This window comes from Numida meleagris, chromosome 1 (assembly GCF_002078875.1).
Source record: "Numida meleagris isolate 19003 breed g44 Domestic line chromosome 1, NumMel1.0, whole genome shotgun sequence".
NCBI lineage: Eukaryota > Metazoa > Chordata > Aves > Galliformes > Numididae > Numida > Numida meleagris.
The window spans coordinates 67,839,948-67,854,191 of NC_034409.1; the positions used below are offsets into that span (position 1 = coordinate 67,839,948).

Consider the following 14,244-nt stretch of genomic DNA (forward strand, 5'->3'; position numbering starts at 1 on the left):
AAATTTGAATGGGGAATCTCATATCCAGTGGTACTGATTAGGTTTACTCCACACAGATGGTGTGGCACCAGTGCTGCAGATATCTAGACACAAAAAATAAAATGAGACTATTGCTACAAATTGAAGAATAATGGATTCTAGCTCACTGTTTCATCCTGCAGCCCTTTGACTATGTCTTAGTTAATATAGAGAGTTAAAACATTAGTAACGGCAGATGCTTTATATTTTAAAAGGATTATTGAAATTAAAAATATAAATATACATTTTGTAAAATCCTATTCTATTATTTTATTATTATTTTTTGATTGCAGGATGACCCATTCTCTGCACTGGACATTCACTTAAGCGATCATTTAATGCAGGAAGGGATTTTGAAGTTTCTTCAAGAAGACAAGAGGACTCTTGTTCTGGTGACACATAAGTTACAGTATCTACCACATGCTGATTGGGTAAGGGAAGAGATACCATGTTGCAGACTTGGTAATGAACAACCTACCTTTGACGTTAGCTCTACAATGCTTAATGAGTCTACTACTGCTTTTGGTAATAGTCTCCCCTTAATTCTATATATTTCTATATATCATTCTATATATAACTGCAACATTACAAAATATGGATCTTACAGTAGGAAAAACATTTTATTTTTACTTTTTAAATTTTTATTTTATTTTTTATTTATTGAAAACCACCAGAGAATTGTGACTTAATTGCAATCGTGACTATAACTTGTTATGGCTTATCTGTGGTTTTTTACAAGTACAGATGAGCTTGGCTTCTAGAAGTTTCAGTTTATGAGCAGTGTCAATAACCCTTAGAAAGCATTGTTAAGTACTGAATACAATGAACACTGAAATGTGCATATTGCAGTTCTAGGATATTTCTTGTAGGATCCACATCAGTGATTATACTATTTATGTAGCTGAGTAGATCTCATGGATGCACTTTCTCCTAGATCATAGCAATGAAGGATGGAATGGTGCTTAGGGAAGGGACTCTAAAGGATATCCAAAACAATGATGTTGAGCTCTATGAACACTGGAAAACTTTGATGAATCGCCAAGATCAAGAACTGGAAAAGGTAAATAGGCAAGGACGGCAAGGATTTATTTTTCAGTTAATTTCAAAAAGAAATCTTAACATCTCAGGAAGCAAGTATTAAACTAGGCACTAAGAAAAAAATACATGAAATGGGAGGAGCTTAAAGGACTGGAACAGATTGTCTGGGAAATGTATGGTATATCCATCATGAGTGGTTTTTAAGGACACATTAGGTTAACATCTTTTTGGAATGTTGTACAAAACCTAGCTATTTAATCAAGGGACAGACTAAAGGACTTCCTAAATTCTTTCTTAGCCTTATATTCTATTATTGTCGTAAGCATTTAGGATTCCCTAAGAACTACTTTAAAAGTTTTTGTCATACCAGAATGAACATGGAAAAGAGAAGTAACAAAGTGGACAAAGAAGGATTTCCTGAAAGATAAATCCTAAAATACTGTGTCTTTGTATTCTGTGGCCTAACTAATCCAAATAAAGTCTCTTTGAGATTAATGTTATTGCTAACACAGTGGCAGACAGCTCTCAAATTAATTAATAAGTTTTCTTACTACAGGATATGGAAGCTGACCAAACTACTTTGGAGAGAAAAACTCTTAGACGGGCCATGTATCCCAGGGAATCCAAAGCACAACTGGAAGATGAAGATGAAGGTATGTTTTATCATTTCATTTATTTATTCTATCATCATGTATATCATTGTCTTTCCACTTGAATATCCAAAGTTGGCAGTTCATAGGAAAAAAGAAGGAAGATGTTGGGGAAAGGCTGGATATCAGCAGCTGGCAACATGACCCATCAAGAACATCCTTGGGATGCCACAGCAGGTGTAAATGGAGTAATTAGTTCTCAGAAACAATTAAATGGTGTCAGGGAAAAGAAAAGTTGAACTGCAGACTTTCTCTTAATAGGAGCATTAATCACAGTGACTCTCATGGCAATGTTGGCTGGAATGACTGCAGAATGTATATTGGCTATTTGTAGGCCCTTTATTGAAGCCTTGTGTTTAATCTGGCAACATTCATCATAGATTGCCATTTAGGTCATAGGTCTGTGGGGTTTGGACGGCCGCACTTTGAAGAAATTCCCAATCACTGCACAACAGGCAGAGCTGGATACCTAAGTCCTTGAAATGGAAATATTACAGTGTCTTCTTATTTCTTTGGCAGATCTGAGCAGAACACCGCATACTATGTGCAGTCATCAGTACACTTTATCAGCTAAATTCTTGGAGGAGTTTAAATTGAGGTCACTTCAAGCTCCTCTACACAGAAAAGCCTTGCCAGCAACCTAATCTAAGAAACTGAAAGCTATTATCTCTTTGTGGGATGAAATAGAAAACACTGGGAAAAAAAGATGTGTCCTTTCAGTCCATAGAATGCCTACAAAAATTAGACATCATTAAGATTATAAAACACACATCAGTAGCTTCAGGGCAAAAACATAACCTGACAATGCATTCTAGATCATACATACTTATTATAAGACCTATGGAAAGTACATAAAGTCTCCGTGTCCCAAGAAGTATACAGTTTTCAAAAGTGTATGATAATAATAGCTTCCAAGAAAATAGTTGCTGATTTATTTTTAATGTTCAAAGTCAGATGTAAGTTGCATGTACTGTCAGCTTAGGACTGCCAAGGGTTGCATTTACTGTTAGTTTACAGCTATCAAGCAAGAGCAGGTAATCATTTCTCCTTCCCAAGTGTGGCCTGCAAAACTGTCAGATGCATATTCTTTTTATTTTGAGAAAATATAAACAGTTAGATTTATGCACATACGAAATACATACTTCCCATAGCAGAAGTCTGCCGTCAATTTTATTTCTTACGATGTGAAAACTATTATACAGTCAATGGTAGGCCTAGAAGAAACATTAAGCCCAGATCTATGCTCTTTTAAATAGACAAAATTTTAGTACCTCTAAATAAAGTAAGAGTAGAATTCATTAATGCAACAAATGACAAAGCCTCTTGATTGGAAAGCTTGAGGGTGCTTTCCTTAGTATTGTGTGTAACCCAAAGAATTCTACTGACAGTACAACAAAAGCAGCAGAACAGGTTGGAAAACGCCTAGTCTGTACTATTAATACAGTCAGTACTGAAGACTTGACTTATAAAAATATTTGATTAGCAAAACTGTCACTTGTTGAAGACTGACAGTATATAGCTTACTTAAAGAGCATAGGGGACTTCTTAAGAAGATGTGTCTAGAGCATATTCTCTTTTCAAATGACAAACTGAATTTTGCCATTAAAAGGTAAAATTGAAAGAAAAAATGTCAACCACATACAGTAAAACCATATACAATTGTACTGAATCCAAGCTAATTTGATCAAATATCTGAATCACAGAGGAAGAAGAGGAAGAAGATGAAGATGATAACATGTCAACTGTCCTAAGGCTCAGGACAAAGATGCCATGGAGAACCTGTTGGAGATATCTAACTTCTGGAGGATTCTTCTTGCTCTTTCTGATGATTTTCTCAAAGTTGTTGAAACACTCAGTTATAGTGGCTATAGATTATTGGCTTGCTACATGGACATCCATGGACAATGCAAATGAATTCAGGAAGGCTGATGATGGTGGGAGCACAGAAAAGGTAGGTCATACTTTGGAGCTGGACAGAGAAAAATAATCTAAAAAAGAGAGAGAAAATGTTCTAAAGTAATTATTTGCTGTTACCTCAAAACCATTTGGACTGGAAAGGCTGATAGATACAGTAAATTCAGTCATTAGATAAAATGGATGAATAATTTTTGGAAAAAAAAAGACAATTCAAATTTTATCAGTCTCTTCAAAATGATAAAAGTGAACCAAAAGCATGTTTGAGGTTAGAAAAATGGTTGAAGAATGAGCAATCTCATAATAAACTTTTTCATGATATTTTAATACCTAAGTAAATTACTGCATTTTTGTAAGTACTATCCACTTACGTTCTGCCAAAAAACAAACCCCAAAAAACAGCCGTCAGATGTTCTACTTAAATAGGATACGTTTATTGCTGCAAATTTGACTAGTCTACAAATATCTTAAAATAATCCACTTGGCAAATTTTTAGAATACTTGAGTGTGTTAGAGCCCAGGCAGATTAATTGGGAATTTGCTCTGGGAATTTTAGTGGTGCTTGAATTCAATAATGTGGAAGTTTCCAATGTCTCCAAAGAGCCTCCATTCTTGAGAGGTCCTACTCTGGTTATCTGAGTTCCTTGGCTAACAATTTGCATACTTTTGTATTTACCCAGCTAGTCTATCTTCAGATTTTTATCACTTCAAGGTCTTGAAGGATACTTATCAGTAGTTTGAGAGATCTTGGAACTGCCGGATTTTCTAATTATGTGAACATGATGTATTTCAGTTCCATGATAGCTCTTTTATTTCCCCCATAATGATATTAATATAATCACAAAGTATTTGCAATATGACATATCAGCTATTCGGTACAAGGTAGTAGTTTCAAAGAGCAGTGCCTTGGGAATTTCATAGCAGAAAAAATATGTGTGTTTACTTCAATGACTGATGTATTTGTCATTTTATTAGGCTTACCATGTAGCTGTCTTCAGCATCCTCTCTGGAGCAGGGATTGTCCTATGCCTCATCACATCTCTGACTGTGGAGTGGATGGGCCTTACAGCAGCCAAAAATCTACATCATAATCTCCTCAATAAAATCATCCTTGGGCCAATCAGGTACAGCAAAAATAATGTTCCTCCTGCACATTTATTTTCATTGCTTAGCTTCAGAAAATGGCTGCACATGGCCTTGTGTTCTGTCTGACCAAGGCTTTTATCCAAAACCGGAATTCCAAGTCAGATAACTTTTTGCTTTTGGTTTGTTCCACAGGTTCTTTGATATGACTCCACTGGGGTTAATTCTAAATCGCTTTTCAGCTGATACAAATATAATTGATCAGGTAGATGTATCAATATATTCTATTTTATTATACCTTGTTTTTGTAAATTTTCCCTTAGCTGCTGAGTAAGATAATGCATTAAAGTATTAATTAGAGAAAAACATAGCAAATAGAAACTCTGGAAATGATCATTTACAAATTCAAAATATAAAATGGTTGCACATTTGTAGTAATGAGGGCGTGCAACAGATTAAAAGTGGTAGGAGATCTTAGTTCTTAATTTCTTCATAAACAGATTAGTTGCTTCTGTTAAAGGATCTGGATTAGTAAAACACCAGATTTAGGGTTCAAATCAAGAAAACAGAGAATAGAATATTACTTCTACTATGAGGAGTACATGTGAGATAAGTAGATGGTCCATTGTGGCAGTAGCATTTATGAATTTGGAGCGCTCAGGGAAAGGAATAGATACTTTCACTATGTTTGTTTATCGAAACATTTGGATGAGCAGTAATCCCTAGTATATGGATGATGGGAACATGAAAGTAAAATTGAGAGGTTCTGTGAAAGTGTATGGTGTTTCTCTACATATTTGATGTATCAATATTCACTTTCTTCTCTGTTATATAATTGAAGTGGAAAAGGTCTTCAGAATATTGACCTCTAGAAAAAGAACTACTTAGTTATTTTTTAACTTCTGCACATAAAGGCTCCTGGTATAAGGCAAGAATCAATGAACCTATGGAAATATCATTCCACTTTCCCTATGGCACTGAATAGGAAAAAGCATGTAGTGGTACTATTAGGGTTTTTTTTTTTTTTTGTCTTATACATGTTTTTCTTTTTGCTCTAGCACATTCCTCCTACCCTGGAATCTCTTACCCGGTCCACCTTACTCTGCCTATCAGCTATCGGAATGATCTCGTATGCCACTCCATGGTTCCTTGTCGCCCTCGTGCCCCTTGGGATAGCATTTTACTTCATCCAGAAATACTTCAGAGTTGCTTCCAAGTATGTATTAAAAAACTGCCCTGAAAATTTATTTTATAAAGTTGATACATAAGGACTGTGCTGAAATGTGAGGTTATTGGAACTAGTATAAGGGGTAAATTGCCACAGTGACCATGGTGTCTTGCATCTGATTCTGAGGTGATTTTGAGCCATACATTAGAGGATGTTTCCAGCTGACTTGATGACACATAGAGTATTTTGGGAAGTAACTACTTGCTTCATCGTGTACGCTATTCGCTATGGAGACCAACGAGCATAAATTTTGTTAGTGAACTGAGCTTACAGGTGGTCAGAACTTTGCTTTGATCTTTTGAGGGTGAGTAGAGAATGGAAAATAACTTCCTGGATTAATGTCAGTCATTGCCTTTTCTTTATATCAGGAAAAAATTCTGTAGAATATCATTTCTACCGTACAGCAACATCTTATATTCAGAATGGTTTGGCTGGTTTTAAAGAGTGCATTGTTTCAGCAAGACGAGTGTCATGATTTTTCAGAGTTCTGTTTTTAGTGCCAATATATAGTTTAGTAGCACATCTTAAATAAGTCATTCAAAGGTTTTTCTTAAATTCACTCAGTCATGTTTCTTATTTTCATTTTCTTTTTTTAATCAGCCAGATGTCTGGCTAGCTTTAAGCCACTTTCAGATACTTAAAAATGCACATCAAGGTGCCTGCTGACATAAAATGCATGGCAGCCAAAATGACCTACCAGACAGCAACTGTCACTGCACACCCTGTATCCACAGGATGCAGGTACATGGTAAAGCATTAACTTGCTCTGTAGCATCCACCTAAGAGATAGTGGCTGAGTGTTCCAGTACAGTTGATTTCTCATTTAGGTAGCCTGAGAAAGAAATGTGGCAGTTATTTCCCTTAAATAAATGCATCAGCTGGAGCATAAAGCAACGTACCAGTAATTTAGCTTCACTGTAGCCTACTTGTCTTCAGCTTTTCTCAGAATTTCCAAGGATGTTTTTTCATAAGAAAACTCCATAATATAAGAATTGATAAAACACAAATTGTTTATTTCTGAAATAATTTGTGTAATTTGTTTCAGATTTTGTGGAAACCTTCTTTCCCCACTGTGTGTCCAAACTAATGCTGTGCATGGCAGTCCAACAGGTCTCAAGATGGCTAAGGAACCAAGAAACCTGGATTTCATTCATAAATCCATTATGATCTTCTGAGTGTCACCCTGTCCCTCTACACACAGCAGTGTACATTGTTTAAATTAAAATACACAAGAGGAAACAAAGCCTGATGTCTTGGGCCCCCAGAATGTACTATGGTTTCTCTCTGTGATTTTATGTAGGAGAGTAAAGTTTCCATCCATCTCCAGACCTGATTTTCCCACAAGGTATACTGATAGCCACAACATACAAGCCAGCAAGAATTTGGTCTCCCCTGTAGATCATCACACACACATGCACCCATTGGCTCTGCAGTTGCAAGTCTGTAACAACTTCGCTCATTTTGTCTCCTTACAGTTTTCTGGGAAAATATGCGTCAGCGAGTGCTTTTTTAAAAGTGCTTTTAAATGAAATTATTTTAAATCACTTGTAAGGGATATACGTTTTTGTGGTGTTCTTTCACTTCATGATAGAAATGAATAAATGCAATGGTTATTTGTAGAAAATATATTCCTGGGAAATGGAAGGTGAATGAATAGCTTAATCCAGTATTTATAACATACTTGCATGCAGTACTTTCCAGATATATCAGCTTCACTAATTTTTTGAAATGCAAATATTTACAGTATTTCTTACAGCACTTTGACTCTTTCTTGTATTTTTCCATTACCTCTCTCAAAACCCTCTGTGTATTTTCCATCATAAATTTGAAATAGAGTATATTTGTCATCAAAATATAAGCAGCAAATTCAGTTCTGTATATTGTAACATTCAGCATCATGGAGCAGTTATTTCTGCTGGCCTATCTAATACAGTGTGCAAACATAGTAGTATTTTAATAAGGAGTTTAAATATCTAATGCTCTGGCCTCTGTTCTGTTTATACTTCTAGAGCTGGCTGGTATGCCAACAGTAGTGTGTTAAAGAAAGATGTATTTGTCTCTGTGCCTTGGAAAACATTCCTGTTCCAGGAGACTGGAACTTTTAGACTTAAACACCATTGCTCTATTCAGGTTTTCAAAATAAGGAAGTTTCTCATTCATATATTTTCTCTATTGGTGCTATCTCTTTTTCAACCAGTGGGGCAATATTAACACTCCAATTAGTTCTGCTATACTCTGCCATACTTTATGTCCAGCATGTTTTCATACTTACAGATACTGAAAATGAGGAAAGGTTTACTTGGAAAAGCATTATCTTTGTCAGGTCAGGTGATAACATTTACAATGAAACAGACAAGCTTGCAGATAAACAAGGCCTGTTTTACACCTGATGTAAGAGCCACAAATAATGTGCTGTGAAGTTTAAAACTGTTCTGAGCTGACTATATTAATTATATTAATAAACTAGAATGTTTGAGAGTAAAAGTTTTTAGCTGCTGGCTATAATTGACAGCAGGGTTTTAGCCAGGAGAGAGGTGCTGACGTTGTTGCTGCCAAAAGAAGCTCAATCGTGGCCAAAAAATGGAGCCATGGAGGTGGCTGGGAGGTGATTCAAAAGTCTTCTGTAGCAAAAGAGAAATGTGAGATTTCTGTGCCAGTTTCTACACTATAGAAATTGTATTTTATGCAATCCTGAAAACAATATGTACAGTACATAAAGTGTTGATTGTTGTCCATTATGTGGCACTGTTTCTATGGACAGAGGTGTAACAGCTGCCATTTTGTTTTTCTGCCCCAGGGACCTCCAGGAACTTGATGACAGCACCCAGCTACCTTTACTCTGTCACTTCTCTGAAACAGCTGAAGGCCTTACCACCATCAGAGCATTCAGGTGAAAATCTATGATCAGAGAGAATCTTGGGATCCGCTCTGATTAATGCAGCTTGCTTGGAGCATGTCAGAGGGCAATGTAATTGATTTGGTAGACTTTAATTAAACTGTCTTGTTAAAGAGTAGTGGGTTTTTTTGTTGTTTTGCTACACCTCTAAACACCTGTGCGTATTTTCAGCAACATAACAAGTATCTGTATTGGTTTTATGCTGAATTAAAGATGGTACCGTTTTTAGGACATGTTATTTAAATATTTAAGATGTTTAGTTTAGCCATGCCTTACATGGACAGTAGGGAACTCTCCATTGCAGGGCAGGCACAGACATCATTCCTCCAAAACTCATGCTATATCTTACAAGCTGTCTTATCCAAATGCCTCTGAATCCTTTCTGTATTTACCCTACATCTCAGGCAGGGGTGTGCTACTGCAGTACTCACTAACTAGGAGAGTAAATTTGCAACTAGAAAGACTTTTAAGGAAAACTACAGCAGAAGAAATCTTGATATTCTAAGACCTAGCCCTTCTCAACCAAATCCAAATACTAAATTCCAGAAGATTCTGAGAATCTTTCTACTTGTCCATGTATGTATTTTTTTCTACTTATTCCAGGAAATATAGGCTAAATTCTCCTTGTATATTCACTACATTACAGATAGCATGACTCTGTCATACTTTGTCTCCTGATAAGCATAACTTGCACTCATTCTGCATATAGTAGAATTTCAAACTAGACCAGATTACGCTAGTGCTCTTTACACACATATGAGATCCACTTCATCTCAGCTAGAGACTTCCAATACTTTTGCCAGCTCTGCTGGCACTTGTACATTTTAGACAGCATTGATCAGGCTGAATTTAAACAACATGCCACTTCCCAGCAGGAGAGAATTGGGCAGTGTGGGATAGAGTCAAAAGTCTAGGTGATCAGCCTCATCTTCTCAATAAATTACACTTCCTGCGTCCATTTCATCACTTCAAGCTAGCTTTAGGAACTAGGGTATTAGTTCAGAGTGCTGCAGAAAGGACTGTGGTAGGACAAGCAAAAATATTTGCACTGGGTTGAAAAGATGCAAGCCAGTAGTCAATAAACAATGTTTTAACAAGATGTATCAATCAGAATGAAGTATTAAACCAGTAATTCATAATAAGAGCCTGATGTTGATATATGCTGAGTGCTTCTTGAGACATTTAGATTGGCCTTTCATCACATTATCTTCTGAGAAAGATGAGGAGCTTATCATTTCTTGGGAGTTCTTCAACTCTTCTTTACCTTACAAAACACCTCTGTTGGCTTAGATGGCAGAGGGAAAAACAGAACCCTAGAAAATGAGTAGGTATCATAACCATCACCTGAGTTTTCCATGAATCTCTGGTGCAAACCAACACCATTTCATTTCCCCCTCTGTGCTTCTCTGTCAGCCAAACCGGAATTCTCCAGTGTTTTTTGTCAGCAAGCTCATATTTACTAATAATCCCATTAGTCATTCTCTGTAGTTTGAGTTCAGTATGTTCCAGGATAAAATAGAGCAGCTATCCACATAACTTACCACAAAGTAGCACAGTTGGATCAGCAAGCAATTTCAGTGACCTTTACTGTTTGTCATCTGATAGGATAAAAGTCTAAAACAGCCCAGAAGATGAGCTGGAGGTGGATGAAAAGATACAGATTAAGCATGTCAGATTTTCCATTAGGAAAACAGGACTTTTGCTGCCAGAAAGGCAGATGAGCAGAATATTCAGTGAATCTTTGCTCCTCCCCACGTCATCGCTGTTACCACTTGTTGCCTTGGGGAGATTGCTTGCTTTGCTTATAAGCTGTGCAGAGAGAAATGAAGTATCACTGGGAAAAGGCAATAATAATAATAATAATAGTAATAATAATAATAATAGAAGAGGTTTCTGGCAGAACAAGGATTACAGGTGGTGCTTCACAGCAGAGCCCCGAAACTTTGAAATATACGAATTTTCCATGATAAAACAGGAGATAAGCTGCTGGATGAAGTTTTGCAATTTCTTTCAAGTGATGGTATTGAACAGACAGTACAATGTGAAACAAGGAAATGTCTTCCAGCTGATCACAGGCCAGATTCAAAAGTACTGTAAGGCATCACAAATGTGATATATTTATATCAACAGAGACTTTGCCTATATTCCTTTTTCTGCCACCATGTACCTCCACTTTCAGGTGCCCTGACATTCTTGCACCTGTTTTTAAACATGACAGGCATTACCTGGGAGAGAAAAGTGACGGGGAAGGTGACACCACTCATTTTTGTAACTCAGAAACAATCTATAGGGATTGTTGACTACATGGGATCTACTCCCTCATTGCAGCTGGCTAAAATGCTTAGGCAGTTCATGGCTAGCTGAGAAAACAGCTGAGCAGAATGGCTGAGAAGTATTGGTCCACAAATCAATTTACAACCATCTAATAAGCACTGAAATCTTAGAGACATCACCCATGTCAAAGTCTCTAGAAGTTGTCCAGGTAACTTCTGCCCTGGCAGAAGGTATGAGTCCCCAGGGAAGACCTTTTAACACAAAGCTTGGCAAAGACATAAGGACAAACAGATTGTGGTTGAGGGAGGGGGCGGGAAAGAGGAGTTTAATGCTTCATCCTTTTGTGTATGTGTGTAATGTGTTGTAATATAACAACTTTGCTCTTGGCAGGCATGAATCCAGGTTTAAACAACGTATGCTGGAACTAACAGATACGAACAACATTGCCTACTTATTTCTTTCGGCTGCCAACAGATGGCTGGAGGTCAGGACGGTACGTTCAGTTTAGTCCCAGCCATGGTTTTGAAACCTTGGAAGCAAACAGAGACTTAGCCTGATGTAGAGGAGAAGATAGTAACGGGAATTAATCTCGCACTGAGATTATACACACTGATACCTAAAATAGATCGGGATTGTTTATGTTAAACACGTAGGTTTTTTTCAGCTTTCTTGGCCAGAAGTAAGAAAATATGAGCCTCCCTCATCTGTTGCTGTTGCGATGTCTACTGCCTGAAGAGAGTGCAAGAACAAACATTTACATAACTTGGAATAAGGCTTTCTCTACTACTGTGCAGCATCTGCAGACCTGCCCCCGTAACAGCTACTTTCAAACCAGAGTGTGGCTTTTAAGTAATTTTGTGAGCTGTGCAATCAGTCAGTCATGGCTGTTACAGGCACCACGGTGTCTCCCCGGCAACAGGTTTAATCCCACAGCTGTGATTTAGAGGCTCTGTTTGCTGTGCCCTTACTTCTGCTGTGAGCCCCTACTGTGTGTAATGTACAGAACTGTTCAGTGTCACAAAAGATATAGCAGAGCTTGGCTTCAACTTAAAAATGAATGACTCCTATCCACAGCACAGCCAGTGGCAGTGAGGCAGGCTTCTGGTTTTTATAGGGGCTCTCTAATGACAGCATGTGAGGAACTTCAGTGATTGGCATGAGGGCAAGCAAAATCACTGTGTTTCCATTATATATCTGACACTAAAAGAGCAGTGAATGAACAGAGCTGTGGTTTGATTTTGCCAGACACAAATAGTAAAAGGCATGATTAATCCTCACATCAAGGGTGTTACCATCACCTTCACTGGTAGAGCAACAAAGTTGTGCTCCATTTCTTAAGATGTCAGAGCTTCCCCTTGTGCACAAAGCTATCAGCCTGTAAGATCATTCTGAACTTGTTTCCACATCAAAGACAGACAAATAACAGAGCCACATCCAATCCTGGAATAAGCTGTGGCAATGCCCATTAATGTCTCAGTCACAAACTCGCATACATGTGGAGTGAAATTGATCCAAGAATATGCATTGCTTCATCATATCGTTAGAAATAATGTGGTCGTACCAAGGAATAGTTCATTTAGCTCTGCTTAATGGTGCAGTGGTATTAATATCACTCAGAACTTCAGAAGGGTTCAATAGCAACTTGTCCCAGCTGCTCATGGAGACTCAAGAGCACTCTGTTCCTACTTTCTTGCAGCTAAGTTAGAGTCTGTTATCTGGTTATCGACACTTCCTACAGATAGATGAACTACAAAGCCCTCATTTTGAATCTCCGAGGGAAAGACTCCAGGCAGGACGTTATCAAATGGGAGGAAAAAAAGTGGATGGAAAATGCTAACTTTGTAATCCAAAGTAAATATCATGCAGGGAACAGTGGGAGAGTAGGAACACCAGCAGTCCCATGAATCAGGCACCTTGATGACTACATGAGATCACGTGTATCTGTCATTCACTTCAAAATGGAGATACACATCAAGAAAATTGGCTGAAGCTTGTGAAAACCTGTGAGAAGTCAGATCTGTCCAGTACAACCTCCGCAGCAATTTCTGCAAGAGCAAGACTTAGTAGCCCAGGCGCAGCCCCACAACTACACTGTTCTAATGCTTTGAGCTACTGCTACCAACATGCAAATGGTGTTTTGCTGCAGGCTGTGAGCATATAGCAGGCTTAGAGATGTCTTCCCCATGCACAGTGTCCCACTGCATAATGTAGACACTTTATGTCTGTCTGGCCAAAAAACACGTGCCTTACTTGTATAAATCCCACCACAACACTTCACGGACTTTGTGAAGTCACCAATACTTCTATTTTGGAAGGTAAACTCACGTTTGAGAAGATGTGAGAGAGAGTGGAGAGGAGTGGAATTGATTTGCTTTAAAGGTTGTAATTAAGGGTGTTATGCTATTCTTATGATTTCTTTTCACATGCTCACTATACTTATTATACCTCCTCTTCTGGGAGAAGCTAACACTGAGACACCCCAGCCCAAGTGGACTTGCAGAAAATACTGGCCTGTTTCATTTGTGTCCAGCAAGCTCCTGTAGGCTGTTTAGGACACCAAAAATCCTGAACTTTTCCAGGAAAAACCACCCAGATTTAAGGACTAGGTGTCATTACAGAAGTAATTCTCAGTAAACTGAATGTGCTGTGCACCAGAAGAAATTTTATTGTCACTGCGTTTTAATGTTGTCTAGAATCTTTCTCTCTCCCTCTGTCTCATTTTAGGATTATCTTGGCGCTTGCATAGTTCTTACCGCAGCTATCACTTCCATCACTTATCGGCCAAACTCGGGGCTTGTGGGGCTAGGTCTCCTGTACGCTCTGACGGTAGGTACCAAAGCAGAAGAACTTTCAGACCCACATATTCATATTATGGTAATTTAAAAAATACATATACATGGTTATCTTCCAGCTTTCTTAATCTTGAAAAAAAAAACAATCTTGCAAATAATGGATTCAAGCCAAAGTTGAGAGAGTTCAGGGCAACTTGGACTTGCTTCAGATTTTATGAGCCAATTAAAAAAACACAACCATTCCCAGGCCCTGTGTGCTCCCAAGCAGAGCAGAAAAATTTAAAATGCGTAAGAGGACCTGCTGTGCACTCTGTTTTGCACAAGACAGTGTTGGTTGCACTTGTATATGGC

At 37.9% G+C, this 14,244-nt stretch overlaps 1 protein-coding gene across 13 annotated transcripts in view; it reads left to right on the top strand.

Moving 5' to 3' along the window:
• The window catches only part of ABCC9 (ATP binding cassette subfamily C member 9), a 75,159-nt gene that overhangs the window by 47,679 nt on the left and 13,236 nt on the right, over positions 1-14,244 (top strand). For all 13 annotated transcript variants that reach the window (XM_021391754.1, XM_021391786.1, XM_021391730.1 and 10 more), the window contains 10 exons: positions 312-449; positions 953-1,078; positions 1,613-1,709; positions 3,410-3,657; positions 4,596-4,744; positions 4,899-4,968; positions 5,762-5,919; positions 8,729-8,821; positions 11,492-11,594; positions 13,826-13,927. In XM_021391754.1, coding sequence (XP_021247429.1) covers positions 312-449; positions 953-1,078; positions 1,613-1,709; positions 3,410-3,657; positions 4,596-4,744; positions 4,899-4,968; positions 5,762-5,919; positions 8,729-8,821; positions 11,492-11,594; positions 13,826-13,927 — 1,284 coding nt within the window. The remainder of the gene's footprint in view (positions 1-311; positions 450-952; positions 1,079-1,612; positions 1,710-3,409; positions 3,658-4,595; positions 4,745-4,898; positions 4,969-5,761; positions 5,920-8,728; positions 8,822-11,491; positions 11,595-13,825; positions 13,928-14,244) is intronic.